The sequence below is a fragment of the Lathyrus oleraceus genome, chromosome 5, assembly GCF_024323335.1.
Source record: "Lathyrus oleraceus cultivar Zhongwan6 chromosome 5, CAAS_Psat_ZW6_1.0, whole genome shotgun sequence".
NCBI lineage: Eukaryota > Viridiplantae > Streptophyta > Magnoliopsida > Fabales > Fabaceae > Lathyrus > Lathyrus oleraceus.
In genome coordinates this window covers 489416785-489434981 of record NC_066583.1, presented here as the reverse complement: position 1 = coordinate 489434981, position 18197 = coordinate 489416785, and the positions used below count along the sequence as shown (strand labels likewise).

General features: G+C 33.2%; 2 protein-coding genes across 2 annotated transcripts; one reads left to right on the top strand and one right to left on the bottom strand.

The window, feature by feature from the left end:
* The first annotated feature begins 211 nt into the window (after nt 1-211).
* On the top strand, nt 212-3173 carry LOC127085651 (N-terminal acetyltransferase A complex catalytic subunit NAA10). The gene is made up of 2 exons (XM_051026139.1): nt 212-618; nt 2712-3173. Exons 1-2 carry the CDS (start codon nt 319-321, stop codon nt 2970-2972), a joined length of 561 nt encoding a protein of 186 aa, XP_050882096.1. The 5' UTR covers nt 212-318; the 3' UTR covers nt 2973-3173.
* A 5793-nt stretch (nt 3174-8966) lies between these two features.
* LOC127085650 (beta-glucosidase 42) lies at nt 8967-14154 on the bottom strand. Its single transcript, XM_051026138.1, has 13 exons — nt 13948-14154; nt 13453-13519; nt 13282-13340; nt 12741-12816; nt 11875-11949; nt 11705-11792; nt 11358-11583; nt 10726-10841; nt 10366-10580; nt 10248-10282; nt 10063-10162; nt 9637-9745; nt 8967-9347 (listed from the first exon to the last, which is right to left on the bottom strand). Exons 1-13 carry the CDS (start codon nt 14065-14067, stop codon nt 9152-9154), a joined length of 1482 nt encoding a protein of 493 aa, XP_050882095.1. The 5' UTR covers nt 14068-14154; the 3' UTR covers nt 8967-9151.
* Between the last annotated feature and the right edge of the window lie 4043 nt (nt 14155-18197).

Genomic DNA, 18197 nt, shown 5'->3' with positions numbered 1-18197 from the left:
TAAAATAAAAATCAAATATTTTAAATAAATCAATGGTTGTGATTACTGACAGTGTAAAAATTCTTTACACATCAATTAAATTCTTTTTTAAACTAATAATAATAAGAATTTAATGGAAATACACATCATAGTAATTAATCTATAATAATAATAATAATAATAATAATAATAATAATAATAATAATAATATATAAATAATATATCATATATCAACGCGTAGATCCACCGTAGCAGATTCTCTCTTCACTATTCCCTTCCCTCCCAAACCCCTTCAATCGGAACCCTAACCCGAACCCCCAAAATCAAAAATCCCCAACCATGGTGTGCATAAGAAAAGCAACGGTCAACGACCTCCTCGCGATGCAAGCTTGCAATCTCTTCTGTCTCCCGGAGAATTACCAGATGAAGTATTACCTTTACCACATCCTCTCTTGGCCGCAGCTTCTTTACGTCGCCGAAGATTACAACGGCCGTATCGTCGGTTACGTCCTCGCAAAGATGGAAGAGGAAACTAATGAGTGTCATGGACATATTACCTCTCTTGCGGTTCTGAGAACTCATCGGAAACTTGGGATTGCTACTAAGCTTATGACCGCCGCACAAAACGCCATGGAACAGGTTTGTTGTGAGTTTGTTAGGATTTGTTAGTTACAATGCGGTTCTTAGTTACAACTTGGCTTGTTTGGGTTGGATTGATTTATTTGAGCTTATCTAGTTGCATAAATTTTGTGAGAATGGTTGGAGCAACTTAAAAAAAAATTATGAGAGTGTTCATAAGCTATTTTTAGCTAAATGCTTATTATGATAAATACCTGTTCTATCGGCTGCAAAAAAATGTTATTTATCCAAACAGGGCTTAAGTTTATTATGGTTAGAGACATTTAGAATTGTTTTGAGAGTTAGTTTGGAGTTTGTGACTATGTCCCCAATTGGATACACAACTTAATTAAGTGCTCACTTATAAGCTATTTATTTAACAAAAGATAAATTAAAGTTAAGTTTTTTTTGTAAGCTATCCCTGATGACTTTTGGATATGCCATGAGTTACTTGTTTCATAAGTTCACCCAAACAGTTCACAAGTGCTTGAGTCAAGCAATTCTTGAGATGTAATTTTGATTTTGACATGTTTGTTTTCTCAAAAGTAGAATTGCTTTTGCTTTCAAAATTGATTCTAGCTGAAGCTATGATGTGTACTTTTGAGTTAAAACATGAATTTTACACTGAAATTTGTTATTCACTTCACTTTTATATAAATGTATCCAAACATAAATCACTTTACATTCAATTCACTTTTAACCGAAATCAATTCACTCACAATTAATTCTCGTCACCGCAGAACCAAACACACACAAAGTGATATACTCAAACAAGTCAATTTAATCATGCCTTATAACTTTCTGTTACAGTTGTCTTATACTTGAGCTCATGGCAGCATCCCAAAATGCCATGGAATAGGTTTTACCGAATCTGAAGCAAGTTTGTTTGGCTTAGTTAGTTACATCATCACTGTGTTCAGCTACAACTTACTAGTTTGTTACTGTTAGAATTATTAGAGTTAGTTGGGAATTTGTGTTTGTAACTCTGTTATGGTTAGGTTATACTTAAGCTCATGAGCACTGCTCAAAACGACATGAAATAAATTTCTTTCTCACTATGTTACAAGTTTCTTATCGTTAGAATTAGTTACAACTTACATCACTTCACAACAGTTAGTTACTGTACTTATTAGTTTTTTTTCCCTTAATAGGTGAATGTTACTCCCTCCATCTCAAATTAGGAGTCCCTTTTTCCATTTTTCTGTCTCAAATTATTTGTTTATTTAGAATACCAATGCATTATTTATTAATATGTTCCACTAACATACTCTTGTTTATTACTCCCTCCGTCTCATAATAAGTGTCTTATTTGAGTTTTGCGCGGTTCTTAAGAAAATGATTAGATGTGTTGATTTTAATGATAAAATTTGTAATCATTTACTAAAATAATCTTATTTATTATAGTTAGTGGAGTTGTTGAAAAGAGTGAAAATAATAAATAGGGATATAGTAATGAAAAAAAATGTTGTATTGGTATTCTAAAGGGACATTTATTTTGAGAATTAAAAAAAATTCAAATGAGACACTTTTTATGAGACGGATGGAGTATATTTTAATTCATCTAACTTCTCCACTAAACTACTACTAATAAGGGTATTTTAGTTAATGAAACTCATGTTCAACACAACTAATCATTATCTTAAAAATTGTAAAAAAACTCGAATGAGATACCAAATTTGAGACAGAGGGAGTAGTAAGTTAGGGGTTATGTTTATTTTCAGTTTCAAATTTTGGACATCTGGCTTAAGATTCCTTCTGTGTCTATTATATCATCAACCGGGAATATGCTTAGTATTATTGAGTGTCTTTAAGTAGATCATTTAAATAAGTACTTGATGAAAATACTTATCTCATAAGACATTATGCATATGCATAGGGTAAGATATGGTTTTAACTTAACAGGGAAGAAGCTATTAGCTACAATACTCATAAATATATCATTTTGATACTTTTCCCTACAAGTGGTTTGGTGGAAAGTTTCTCGCTGTCGCAGATTCCTAGTACTACAATTCTTTATGACAGGAGTTAGATTCATCAAGTTGTGTATAAAAAGTGTCTTGCAACGGGACGTTGTGTAAACTTCAATATGGTTACTGTTATTGTGTGTGATGCAGGTGTTTGGTGCTGAGTACGTCTCACTGCACGTCAGGAAGAGCAACCGCGCAGCTTTTAACTTGTACACGGAGACCTTAGGGTACAAGATTCATGATGTGGAGGCCAAGTATTATGCTGATGGGGAGGATGCTTATGACATGAGGAAGCAACTCAAGGGGAAGCAGTTGCCTCAGCACCAGCATCAGCATCACCACCACCACCACCACCATGGCGGTGGTTGTTGTTCCGGGGAGACCAAGGGGAATGCAAAAGCCACCTGATTGTGAGAGCAATTTTCCCCCAGTTAGTTTTTTCCAGTTTCCCCTTGAATGTCTTTGTTGTGAAATTTGACAATGACAAGATGGTAATATGAATAATGCTTTGTCACTTGTTGTAAGCTTATTTTTTGTGTTCACTATTTTTGTCCATTTACAAATCCGATTTTACTATTTTAGTGAATGAATGCACTGGATTGTGGTTCATGACATGATGTTTGATTGAGCAGGGTTGCATTCAGGCAAATTTGCTTTTATGTCCTGGGATTTGGATATATTATGATGAATTTTTGAAGTTTTTAAATCTTGCTTAGTTTGTCATTGTGTCGAGTAGTTCCTTGTGTCATCTTATGGTTGATAGTATCAGGACTGTATTGTGTGACCTCAAGGTGCTGCAGAGCTCTATTTCAAATCATGTGTTAGTAGCAACTAAGATAGTCAGTTTTTGCAGCTAAGATTTTAAATTGCAGTCAGAGTCTCTGTTGTGGTTGCGCGATCCTTGATATTGGGGAGAATTGAATCGAATGCGAATGACACAGACTCACTCGCAGCCAAGTAACAGTTTTAACACCATAAAAAACCAATACTTAAAGACCTACATTGTATTATGGTCTTTAAATAAGTTGTTTGATCTGTCTTTACAAAAATATATGTGCTAATAATCTAATTAGGTTAAGTTCTATTAGTTATAATAATAATAATAATTCATTACCAACTAAAAATTAAAACAAATCAATACTACTAAGAGACATGATACAAAGAGATATGAATAAACAGGACAAAGGTCGAATACATTTTATAAAAAAAAGTCTAAACATATCCTTTATTGTAAGCACTTTGTTTAGAGAAGTTTTTCGGTGAAATTATTCACAGAAGTTAATATTTTTATAAACAATTTAAAACTTTAACTTTTGAAAGATAATATGACAACAACAAACATATTCCGAAAGTAAATTTTTGAAGAGATGTACTTTGGGAAAATATTAACAGTCATGATTTAGGGTTTAAATAGCAAACCCTTGCTCATTTGATAAGGCTTAATCTATCTCATCTTCCATTCCCATAATTGAGGCTGAACCTATCAACTACTTAAAGATCTACTCTTGACCCTCTATTGTTTTTTTTTAAGATTTTATTAATCACTAAGTAATGATCACACATCTAAGAAAACTCCAAAATATCATAGGTATATTTTGGATTTTTAAATTCGAATACATCCATTTTACAATAAAATCACTTTATGACAAAGATACCTTATTTTTGTTAAAAATTGATTTGGATTTGAATATACGTATCATAGGTTTGGATTCGAATCTCCAGATTATCTCTTTAACAATATTTTTGTTAAAAATTGATTTGGATTTGAATATATGTATCATAGGTTTGGATTCGAATCTCCAGATTATCTCTTTAACAATATTTTTTATTATTTGAGATAAATAAAAAAATTGACTTTTTTAATAAACGGTATATTATAAGTCATTTATAAATCAATCATTAAATAAATCATATCCATTCATCATTTAATAACAAGATCAAAGTAGAAGAACTATTGTATATATATGAATGTCAAAATATCAAATACAAAATTTCAACATGTCATAATCAATCCAAACATAAATTATAATGCAAAAATGTCAAAATATAAAAAAATATTTTTCATTCCTGCGTATATTTGCCGCCAATGTTCCTTCTTTGCCTCTGGTATTGCAACCTATGTCGTGCCTTTCCTAATTTGGTATGTAGAGTGGTCATTTGAAGAATGCCTTCCACAAACTCGCTCTTAGCTATGACCTTTCTTCTAATAGTCACAATGCGGTGACATATCGGTTACGCATCAACGACATGACCCGCCATCGTCAGCTCTTCCTTTAAGATCTTCAGATGAGATGACCTTATGGAATCTTTCTCTACATCTGGTGTCATGTAAAAATGTGACACTCTATAAAACTATTGAATGTAGTCGTATACTACACTCCATGGACGAGGAGATGGCACACGAAGTGCATCCTTTGACACCATATGATTAAAGTATGCTGTAAAACACTCGTAGACATTTATGCGGAGGACAATGGTAGGAGAAACAATGGTGGATCTCTAGGGGTACCCAAGACATACCCAAACTTCCGTAGGACTTGCTCAGGAAGACGTGTGTACATAAGTCAAGACCCATAAGTCATTCTTTCAGAGTATAATGCTATCACCTCTAAGGACCGTGTCACACGATGATCGATGTACGACATTCAGTAAATATTATTCAACACGATGCAGTTAAGAGAAACTCAGAATAACTCGGTCACCTAATTCACTCTAAGCGGGATGATCTAGCATGCACGCGAAAAAGCCTCAGAGTAGTCTTCCACATATGCTCAGCCGCCAATGAGACTTGACAAATATAGGTGGATTCATGCTTGAAAATGGTTTAAATGAATTATTAGTAACATAATAATGTATCATAGGTATTATGACGTTAATATCAGTAAAAGTGCAATTTTTTTATCGTAAATAAATAGTTGTTTCCTGTTGACTGTCGAGTCTTCCATATATTACCCGTAGCTAGTTTAGAGTAGAGGTACGCTAAACAAGACACTTCCCCAGTTAAACTCGTGAATTATTTCCAAGTTCATGAAATATCTGAGGTAGTTACGTCGACATATGTCACACTTTTTTCCACAAAAATGGACGTGTCGAATAAAACTAAGAGGTATGACCTAAATGCACACGCTCTGTGATATGCAACTCTTGCATCGTCATCATCAGCGTCCGCAGTTGCAGTTGGGTGGTGCTCATACATTAAGAACGAAAATCTCGCTTGACATCCTCAGGTGTCATCTAACTCCTGCTGAGCTTTTCCCGAATCAACTTCCAAATAAGTCATTATCATGTCCGGTGACTCAAATCAATTGGTTTTGGAGTAGTTTAAAATTTTCCCTAGATCATCAAGTGTGATGAACATCTCACCTATCGAAAGATGAAACGATGCCATATCTGTGTGTCATCTCTCCACAAAAGCAGACAATAAGTCATGGTTAATATAACCATAAATTGTCATGCATAAATCCTGCAACCCAAATAATTACAATGACATCCTAAATTCATTAGGTTGTGCCAACTTTATAGCCTTCTTACCGTGGTTTATACATTTTAACGTATAACGGTATGACAAAAAAATAAACACATCGTTATATAATTCAAATATTATAACACACATATTTAAAAAAAGTAATTAAAATGTTTATACTACCTCTCCTTCCTACCGTCCTAGCTGCATGATCCGAATATGGATGAAGCAACGAAAGGTGTGATGGGTGTTTTGGAAAACTCCCTTGGGCATTTGGGGTAGCAACGAACTTTGGGGCAGAAGGGGTTTATGGGGAAGCAGCAGACACGTGAATCCCAGAAGATGATCTTGGAGATACATGATTACGATCCCTTGCCAGTAAAAGAATTCTCTCCAATTGCATGTCCCGAGGGTTTAGCTTTCTCACTGCGAACAGAAGTTTGTTGGGACACTCTCCCATGTCTCAATCTTTCTTAGTTGTCCGTTTTTTTGTTGCAATTAAACAAGCACATTAGAGAGATGTTAAAACATGAAAACAAAAACAAGTTAAACCAAAAATCAGATAATAGAATAATATGGATTCCAATCTCCATACTAAGGGTCCAAATTATACAATCGAGACTGCATTGAAACAAAATGCGAACCAGAGAACAGAGCATGCGAGTCCAACTATAATACTCAAAAACTCAATGCAATGCAGTTTAGGACAAACACAAATGACATACCTATAATCGATTAAAAAATACATGCATGTGAAATAAAAAAGAAAAGAGCATGAACAACTTACCAATAGAATGGAAAGGAGTTTCAAATAAGTGTAATGCAATAGAGTTGAGATGTGATAAGCTACAATACAATTGATAGAAGGTATGAGAAGCCTTGAAAATGAGGAAAGCAAGCTCTATGAACACAAATAAGGAGTAGCTCTTCGTATTCTCTATTTTTGCTCTTTTGCAAAAATAAAAATGAGAAGAGAAAGGGAAAAACAAGAGTTTACTTAAACAGAAGCGTTAGGATTCCACCAAATTAAATCCGCACTTTGAAATACATAGTATTTTTAAACTGTGTGGTCCCGAGGTTGGTCATGAGTGTGATGTGTTAGGCACATCCAAATTCTAATCTCCAGAGTTTTTGAATGTCTAGTTTTTCTATGTTCGGTAGATGGTTTGTTGTGTATTAAATGCGTCCATTTTGAATTTTTTTTTAGTGTGTGGATAAAGCATAAGGTGTAATGAGTAATCCCCAAAAAATACTCTTTAAGATTTATCAATCGAGACAAGGAAAAAACCTACTCTCGACCATTTTATTTTTTATGATTCATGAAGTGGATGAAAAAGTTCTCTAATTTTTAATGAAAAATCATTTTTTACATTTAGATTTTTTTACTTAACAGAATACTATTATATTTGGAATTTAGATTCTAGAATAATAACACTATATTTAGAATTTAGATTCTAGAATAGTGCTATGGGATATTATATGAAAATGATTTGGGTAGAATATTATAATCTCCGTCAAAAATTCTCGTATTCGAACTTATATTTGTTTGACACCAATTTTAATACTCATACCCGAATCTTATAAGAACTCATACTCATACCAAATACCCACATTTCTATTAAAAGTAAATCAATCAATTATAAAATATCATATTATTTTAACAACATTAAAAACATTGTCAAAATTATTATTAAATTATGAAATAAAAAAATATTTATAATAAAATACATTAGTTTAATATTGATGTATTATTTAAAATAGATAAACACACATTTTTATATAATAATATAATTTAAAATAAATAAATATATTATGTGAATATGAGGCCGGCTGGATATTAAGTTATCTATATTTGTATTTATTTTGAGTTTTTATTCTACTGTACTTTTTATGAATATCTAATAAAGATGAGTCAAATTATCATCCATAACTACGATAATATTACAATAGTAATAATAACAATTGAGACTTTTTTATCAATAAATATTTTTACAATGTTTTCCATTTTCCATTTCTAAAGACAATCTCAAACTTATGGTTTGAAGAATTCCACTAACAAATATTTGAATTGCTTTTCTTCTAAAAAAAATCCACCAATCAAAAGCATTTCTTCTCATCAATGCAAATGCAAAAACCACAAAGCTTCTTCTCATTCATTCTTAACCAGAATCTTTTCGCTCATTCTTCTTCTTGAACTAAAATATTGCTCTTGCTGGATAGCAATCAATATGCATCTCTTCCATCAAATTTTGAAATAAAATCTATAGTCATCTTCATGCCAAAATTTCCAGCACCCACATATCTTTTTGGATCAAAATTGTCTTATACTAATTGATAGGAACAGCTGATACACAAAAAAAATTCCAAAACTTCAAGGGTATGCTTCACCCCTAATGTCAAAATAACTTATTTTCCAATCAAATTTCAAGGTAATCAACTTTCCCCTATTTTCTCCTAGTTATTTTAAACCCCTAATGTCAAATTGACATATTTTCCAATCAAATTTCAAGATAATCAACTTTCCCCAATCTTCTCCTAGTTATTTTAAACATAAACACACAACATTAATAATATGTAAGTGCTCCTAATAATATAATAATTCACTAATCACTCCTAATAATATAATAATTACTGTACCACTAAAAAGCATAATTACTAAGTCATTATTTTTTTTTTCCTTTATCAGAAGTCTAACACATTCCCTCCATTATGTGGTTCCATGTTGATGGATTATAACACAAATATAAGATAACTCTCAACTGTTACGAGTATTGCTTTCATAGCATCACACAATTTTCTGTAGATTTAGAAATCTGTTTCCCAAAAGATGTGGAGGAAAAAAATTGTATCCAGCTTTTGATAAGACAATTTGGCACAACCAGAGTGTCAATTTTCATAGAACAAGAAAACTACCAACATTAGAAAAAACTAGAAGCCAATTAGAAGCCAAGACAAATATAAATAATAGTGTTTTAAATTTGGGGCATAAGAGTTAATGAAGTCATAAATAACTCGAGAAGTGCCACTATAGTTTATACAAAGTATCCAAACAATGACAGAAATTTTTGTTCTTGCATTATTTTCTTCCTTATAGTATTTGGTAAGACATAATGATGGAACTGAACTACTCTTCTTTACCCTCCTTGTTTGCCCTATCTTTCAGAAACCGCGAAAACCAATATGCAGAAGACTTCGGGTGCCTAGTGAGTCCATTTTTGTAGTCTACATAAACCAATCCAAAGCGTTTCGTATAACCTTGAGCCCATTCAAAGTTGTCCACTAATGACCATGCAAAATATCCTCTCACATCTGCTCCATCCCTATGCATTCAAATGATAGACAAAACTTTAGACATGTTTGATTAAGATTCTTATTCTGTTTTCAAGTTCATACACTTACTTATACTAAGTTGTTATGTTATGTCAGTGAAAACTGTTTTTATAATGATGTGAAATTTGCAATTTTTATGTTTCCCTTAAATTTTTATTATCTTTTTCAAAATCCAGTATGGAGAAAGATAATGATAATCTTACAAAGTTAATTTCCCACAAAATCAGCTTCGGACATTGTTCTAAACTTTCAATGCTTTAAAACAAGTGAAAATCTTACTTTATAGCCTGAGCAACTGATGCAAGGTATCCCTTGAAATAGCGAACTCTTAGTTTGTCATCAAGCATCTCATGCAGTGGCAAACTATCATCTTCTTCATCATCCATACCTGTCAATTGGAAAGATAGCCTAAGAGAGACGAGAACCATTTTATAAAGATTCGGTCCAATCATAATTATATAAAAAGAGTGATATCAATCCCAAGATTCTGATGAAACAAAAGAACTCCATTTATGCATACACATGCATTTCTCTTTCAATCTATTTACATGCCAAATCACTACAGAAGACTCAATTCATATATGTAGGAGTATAAGACTATTAAGTCCTTTAGCTTAATGCGTGATTTCTCTGTCAATTCTCTGTTTAGTGGTCTGTTTCTTATTTGTTTTCTTTAAATTGATAAGGAAAAGAAAACTTGCGTACCGTTTTCTGTGATATACATTGGAGCAGCATATTTTTGTGATACGTAATTAATAACCTTCCGAAGACCCCAAGGAACAACATATAGCCACTCTGATGCTGCCTGTTATAAGCACATAGAATATAAAACTTGCATGTTTGGGTTTGAATATATACTAGAAGAACAATGAGACCGAGACAATATATACCTTCTCACCAATGAGCTGGCCACCTTCCCATTCCACTGCAGACAAATAGCTCAATCATCAAGGAAAAATCATTTTGGATATATAGTTTAGAAAATGATACAATATTCCAATTATTTACCGATTCTCTCCATCTCCTGTGCGTTGTAGTAATGACTTTCTCCGGTGCATTCTGGTACATGTGAAATTAACCTTGTTGTATAGTGATTTAGACCAATAAAGTCCAACGAATTCAAAAGAAATTTCTTATCCTCCTCTGAGAATTTAGGAAGCTGGTCTCCAAGTCGCTCACGCATAACTTCAGGATACTCTCCATAATACAGTGGATGCAAGAACCTGGATTAAAAATATACTCTAACATAAGCATGAATCTTACACCAACTTTGTATGTGTCCATATGCTCTCATGCATTTATATTAAGCGGAAAATGGATTAAATTCTTATGAAACTAGTAATATAAAACAAAAGTATATAAAACTACCAGCCAATCTGAAAATCTAGGCGTCTTGCAGCAGCGGATTTATCTTCAATCTTATCAGAGTTAGGCTCAGCCCATTCACAGTCTACTACCAGTCCTACTCGTCCCTCTTGCTTATCCTGGAACGTTGAAACAACATCTTAAAGAGAATAAAATTTTACCTCACCTATTGTGCAAGCCTTATAAGGAGTGGGATAAACACCCCTCCTTATGCGTAGGACTGAATATCTTGTGCACTAACCCTATATATAGAGATACAAGACGCCTAATACTAAGTAAATAGAGAAATCGAGAAACAACTAATAATAATGTTTAATTAATATGAAATCTAATACTAGAAGATGATCTAAGATACTCAGGTTAGAAACTGATTCTAGGAGATAAACTAAGATACTCTAACATTAAATCAAAGTATTCTTATATTCATATAGTCTAACATATACCATTTTTCGAATTTGCCTTTAGTTTGATAGTTTGCTTCTACTTTTCTTTCAAATATTTAAACTATGCACGCAAAGTTATTAATGAGAGTACCTACTGTAGGAGGATTGAAAATATTTTCTTGGAGCAGCAGACAGCAGAAAAATATAACAGACTAAACAAAATAATATAATCAAACAAGTATCGTCTTTGACCTTGTACTTGATTCGGTAAATGGAAACAGCTGCTGCATGGGCCAAGATTTGATGATGTGCTGCCAAGTACGGCTCTACTGATCTATTTTCAGATCTTCCAGGAGCAAAGATTCCAGCATCATATCCATTAACAGCAGTTTGAAGGGGCTCGTTGATAGTGATCCAGTTTTTCACTCTATCACCAAAACTTGCAAAGCAAGTATCTGCATAGAGTGCAAAATATTCTCTGCCACACGCCACATATATATGAACACACCATTCAGCAACAGATATGATTTTCTTATTATTTGGAAATAAATAAATAAATACTAAAATGAAAAAATAATAATCAGTTAGAAAATACCCACATGATTTTTTTATTCAACCATCCTCCCATTGACTCATCAAGATGCAACGGAAGATCCCAATGGTACAAAGTTACAAAAGGTTGAATACCTGCTCGAAAGTAGTAACTTAATATCTATGGTTAACAGAAGACCTAAAAAAGCAAGGTAAAGTAGTTTTATACAGACAATACCTCTTTCAAGAAGAGCATTAATAATGTTGTTGTAAAATGTTATCCCTTCATCATTGACTTTGGTTCCTAAGCCATCTACACCCATAAACTATTACAATACAATAAAATAACATCCAAATATTCTCTAACTCTTTGTAATACTACAAAACAAACCAAACAAATTATTGTAAGCACAACATCTTCAATTTCAACATGACTGTACTGGTTTTGAGGACAAGGAAAACTATGTTGTTAGCCTCAACATCACAGCTCAAAAAAGATGGTAGGCATAAAATTTGTAAAAATAACACTGAGAAATAAATTCCGTGACATAAACTGGCTAAAATTCTTATTGCTCAACAGTTCCAGTGCCATCTTCTATTTTACTCGACCGGTTGTTTAAGTTGTCATCATTTCCCACTAACAGATTATGTCACATTTTTCATTAGATTCCAAATGAGGCCCAAGAAATGAGGGTAAGTTCTATGAATGTGCAAATTACATCGTCTTCCCCTTTATTTAAAAAAAGTGCAATATTTTTTCCTCAGAGACAAAATCTGTTATATTTTAAATTTTAGCATAAACAACCTTTTAGTAGGGTGATCAACTATAATCAAGCCTCCAAGAAAAAGTGTACTTTTCTGCAACTTCCAATGGTACTAGTGACAAGATCTGACCAACCTATTATCAGTTTACATCTTAAGAAGATGATAAAATTTTTGAAAGATCTTGTTTCACCCAAACTCTTCATTTCATCATAAATTAATAGAAGGGATCCATAAGTTGTTGACAATAATAACAATAGTGGTAGACAAAGAAAATATATAATTAACAATGAACCATATGGAGAACATATGTATTTAGAATTAATCACTAACATAACCTACCGGGAAAAATACGAGACCAGGAAAGTGAAAACCTGTAGGCGCTAAAACCCAACTTGGCTATAAGATCAATATCTTCCTGTTAACATAATTACATCAAGAAAGTTAAAATATGAAATTTACATGCGCGTCATGATCTTGACAGTAAACAGAAATAATAATAAGATACAAATGAATAAAATTGAATATCTCTTCACACTTTCGTGCACAAAAATAGACTCAATGACGTTCCCAACAGAGTATTTCGCTGGCTTGAGAGAGAACTTAAGAAAAAGCATTAAATTGGGGAAAAAAAGAGAACCAGTCCCATGACATTGCATATGCAGTGTATTAATTTCTAGCCCAAAATCAACACAAAAAGACTAGATATACAACCACAAAAATCATTCCTCACTTGGTAGAGTCAGCTACATAGATTAAACTATATATGATGATAATATTTAAGCAAAAGGCTAATGCCAGACTATTCATTCACATAGGAAATATTTAAGGAAAAGATAGATGGACATCAAAAACATTAAAAAAACTGAAAGATATTACTGACCAAATACCGATGATAATGATCAACTGCTACATCACCGTTGCTTTTGTCAAGTATTTTTCCTAACAAAACAACAAGCACATTGAAAGTAATGAAGCATCAAGAAGCACCATTTGAGCAAACAGATAGTGAAGGGCCTGACAGTTTTTCTTATTGAGGAAACAGTTCTCATACCTTCAGTGTGGGTAAAGGCATCCCATATACAAGGACCTCTACCACCCTCATTGCTAGCACCTTCTATCTAGAAATAAGAAGAAAAAAAAAGCTAAATATCTGATTGAACAAGTTTCCCTTCTTTTATAAATATCTCAACTGTTATCTGATTATATTTCATTCTATTAACACTGTCAAAATGCATTGATCCAATGCCAATCATAGATTATCATAAAAAGAAATCAAGTCAAGATCCAACTACATTTTCACAACCAAAGTTATAAATATTCAACACTAAACCTTCAACTTTGGGATCACATTCCTTAGTCGAGATCCCTGAATTCGCGCAGTCAACACATTAGTGACAGTTGGATCACCGATAAGAAATTGAGAGTTTAACGTTGAAATTGAAGATTTACAGAATAATCAATGAGAAGAAAGTTCGCCACAAAAAAGAGAGTAAACAAAATGAAGAAAAGCGAATCTGCATTAATGGCGTAGGAGATGATGAGAAACCTGATAAGCGGAAGTCGCGACTCCAAAGACGAAGTCGGAAGGGAAGTCACTGCGTGAGACTTGTCGTTCTTCGTAACGGTTTTCTTCGTTTTCTCTCAGAAATTCTTCTTTCTTCACCATTCTCAACTCGCTCACTCACCTACTTACAGTTTTCTCTCTCTTTCTTCAACGATCGTAGTGGTTTCGTTCTTCTTTGCCACCTTATTATAATATAATACCTACTGTTTAAATAGGCACGTGTTAACTTTTTCTAATTATTTTTTATTAATTTTAATTTTAATTTAAATTATTTATATAATAAATTTTTAAAATAAAATTTTATGTATATGATTCCGTTGATTATTTGAAAGTAATATTAATTAGAATATGAAATTTAAAAATTTGTATTAAAATTAAAATTGATGATTTATTTTGAGACACTATTTTATTTCAAATAAATTATTCATTAAAAAAACGAGGATAATATATTTTTAAAATTTATATTAACAATTCAATTTTTAATTTATATTTTAATATTTATTAAAAAAATTACCCATAATTATAGATGAATGAACCGATGTGAGGAGAAAATGTAATTTAAATTTAAATTATTGTTCTCAAATCCATTTCTGACAGATAGTTTAAATTATATATAGTATATTATTTGAGTCACGTTACTTTCATTTCTACAACCACGCCATTCATACGGTTGTAGGAAAATTTGGATCATTTGACGATGATGACGATGAAAGGTGTCTTTTTCCTCCCAAAAGTAATTTGGTTGATATTATTTTATCATGTTAAGAATCCCTAAATTTTATTTCAATTATATTTGTATAAGTTTTAAATTTTGTGAAGAGTTTCTCTCTTTACTCTATATAGATATAGGTTAATAAATTTTGAAAAGATCAACTCAACCTTCCTTGCAAATGATAGAGAAAGTATTAAAAAGAAGGGAATGATAAAAGTTTCTCTCTTTACTCTATATAGATATAGGTTAATAAATTTTGAAAATATCAACTCAACCTTCCTTGCAAATGATAGAGAAAGTATTAAAAAGAAGGGAATGATAAAAGTTTCTCTCTTTACTCTATATAGATATAGGTTAATAAATTTTGAAAATTTCAACTCAACCTTCCTTGCAAATGATAGAGAAAGTATTAAAAAGAAGGGAATGATAAATGAATGATAGAGAAAGTATCACAAATGATAGAGAAAGTATAGCAAAAAAGGGAATGATAAATGAAGGGGATAGGTTGAAATTAGCAATTGGTTTGGATGGGGTCAAGAATTGTATTTATATTTGGAAGTTTGTTTCTTATGACACCTTAATTATTTCTCATTCTATGTAAATTTTCATAAATATTATCTGTTCTGTTTTTGAAGATATATCTTTGGACGCATCCAAATATAAGATAATATTAAAATATTTCGGAGATACATAAATACTATCTGTTTTTGGAGATATATCTACGGACGCACCCAAATATAAGATAACGTTAAAATATTCCGGAGATGCATCTCCAGAATATTTTGGAGCATAAGAGTTGCGACAGACTCTTCTCCTTTCTCCTTTCATATTTCTTCAACCACAACTTCAAAATATCTCAATACACTACTATACATCAAATCAAATTTCATCAAACAAAGCTCAAGGGAACTCAAGGAAACATCAAGCTTCATCTGTAACATCATTCAACTTCATCAAAACCATCAATTTTAAGTAAGTTTTTCGAGTTTTCGATAAATGTTTGAGTTTTAGTATAAATGAGTAGAAATCAATGATTAGGATTATAAATGTGTAGAAATCACATGTAACATAGTTTAGACATAATGTATAAGTTGTTTGCTGGCTGAAAATGGTGATCATAATATTTTTTTTTTCAACTTGCATGTGGTACATTCACCATTGACGCAACTTCTGAGTTGCAGAATATTCCGGAGATGCATCTCCGAAATTGTTCAACGTTTCATATACCGTAGGAAATTTCGGATATGCATCTCTGGTATATTTAAATGTATTAGTTCCCTGGTGCTTATGGAGATGCATCTCCGGAATATTATATTTTAGTTACTTGGTGCTTCCGGAGATGCATCTCCAAAATTTCCTGTAGTATATATATTTTTTTCTTGCTTGTGTGTGTTGTTTGCGTGCACTAATGGTATGCCTTAATTTAACTTACAAGCATAATGGCTGACAGACATGACAAACTAGGGCATATCAGGGTTGCACAACACACATTCGTTCGGCGGGAGCGGAGCCAACAGGTTCCAAATGGTCTAGGTACCTCTGGTCAGGCAGAGCCGTCTGCTTCTGGGGCTTGTGCTTCTCCTCAGGTCACCCCACCTTCTTCTTCCTGTAGGAGACGTGATTCTCCATCTGACGCGTCATTTCCCCCATCCTCCCGCATGCGTTAGGATTCAGCAGTGCCACCTCTTACGGATGATGTCGTTGTTCCAATTCCATCTCCCACTGATGATGTTGTTGATCCAGTGCCACCCCCGGAGGGTAATGCTGTTGCAGATGCCGAGCCATAGGCTTTTGGAGGAGGTCCAGTTGATTTATTCTTACTTCCTATGTATTCAGACCATACTTCCACACATACATGAGACGAAGAGGTAACATTAGTTGGATTCTTTATTTTTTTACCTAAATTTTAATTGATGGCATTGTTAATTTCTAACATTTATTATTCTCAACATTGATTATTTTTGACAAATTTCAGGAGCGTGATCCTCAGAAGTTTGTTAACCACAAGAGGAATATTGTTGCATTTCCTTACCCTAATGTGGTTTGATTTCAGTCGGTTTTGTCCTTATCTGACCTGAAGGGCCTATGCATGACCAGTTACACTCTAGTCAACCACGAGATGCTTAATACATTCATAGAGAGATGTCACTCTGAGACCTCATCATTTCATCTCCCGCATGGTGAGATGTCTATCACACTAGACGATGTCTCGTGTTTGTTACATCTTTCGATCAGGGAGAGATTCCTCAATCAAGGGAGGATTACCAAAGATGAGGCATACGGGATAATGGTAGAGTATCTGGGGGATGATCCAGAGAAGGGGATGGAGGATGTGGATATGACTAGGGGTGCTCATGCTAGATTTGAGTTCCCGAGGAACATCTATGTGTCTGAGACCCAAATAGTAGAGTAGGCTAATAGCGATGATGAGCAGGGGGAGGTTCACAGATCACATGGATTTAGAGAATACATGCTCATCATGAGATACTAGTAGAGGAGCAGATTCAACTAGGTCATATTAATGATGTGTTGCCTAGGTGTCGTCGCATAGTGGAGATTGCACGAACAAGCATTAACGATGGTATCTTCCCTGATGGGTCTGGTGTCAGGCAAGTCCTAGATGCCATCATGGTAGAGGCACATGTGGAATTTTTGTACCAGAGACATCGCCAGAGGACAAGGGGGATTGATGGCCGAGGAGATAGAGCATGCATAGTAGGTAGATGAAAGGTTGTCAGACACACACAATAGTAGTCTCTTATTATTTTGTTGTAGTACTATATTCTGTACTTTATTTTGACAATCTTACTATATTTTGGATCTCTATTATACAACATTTTCGACATGTATTGCTATTTTATTTTTGACACACACACACTAGTAGTCTATTATTATTATGTACATCAATTTTTTTACTTTTGATCGTATGCTATTGTAAGACCCCAATTTTGACCCTAAGATCCCTCATGCAGTTTCATCATATGCATTGGCATTGTGATCATACCTTGGTATCCTCCTTACCCCCCTTTCATTGGGTTTGCTCTGGGGGAGATCACCAAGCACTATGAGATTGTATCATACTTGTATATTATCATTTTACTAACCAAAATACCAAAAATATGTCTTTGCTTTTGCCTAACTCTTTTTGTAGGAAGGACATGATCATCATTGATCTATCAAGTTCATATCTAGGGTTTAAGACCCTCATAGCTAAGAGCACAATCAAGGAATGATCCAAAATGTCTCAAAGCATCATATATTAGTCCCAATGATCTATACATGTTATATTTATCAAGCATTCTTCAAGAGTTTGAAGGTGATTTGCCTTGGAAACCCTAGTTTAACTGGGTATCTTAAGTAACTTCTCCAACAAGATATCTCACCAATTGATCAAATTTCTCAAGGGACATTTCAAAATTCATCATCTTATGCATATTTGATCTACCATGAGCCTAGAAAGTCAAGAGAATTGGAAGTTAGCAAGTTGGTTGATGGTGGTTGGCCAGATGAATTCATCTGA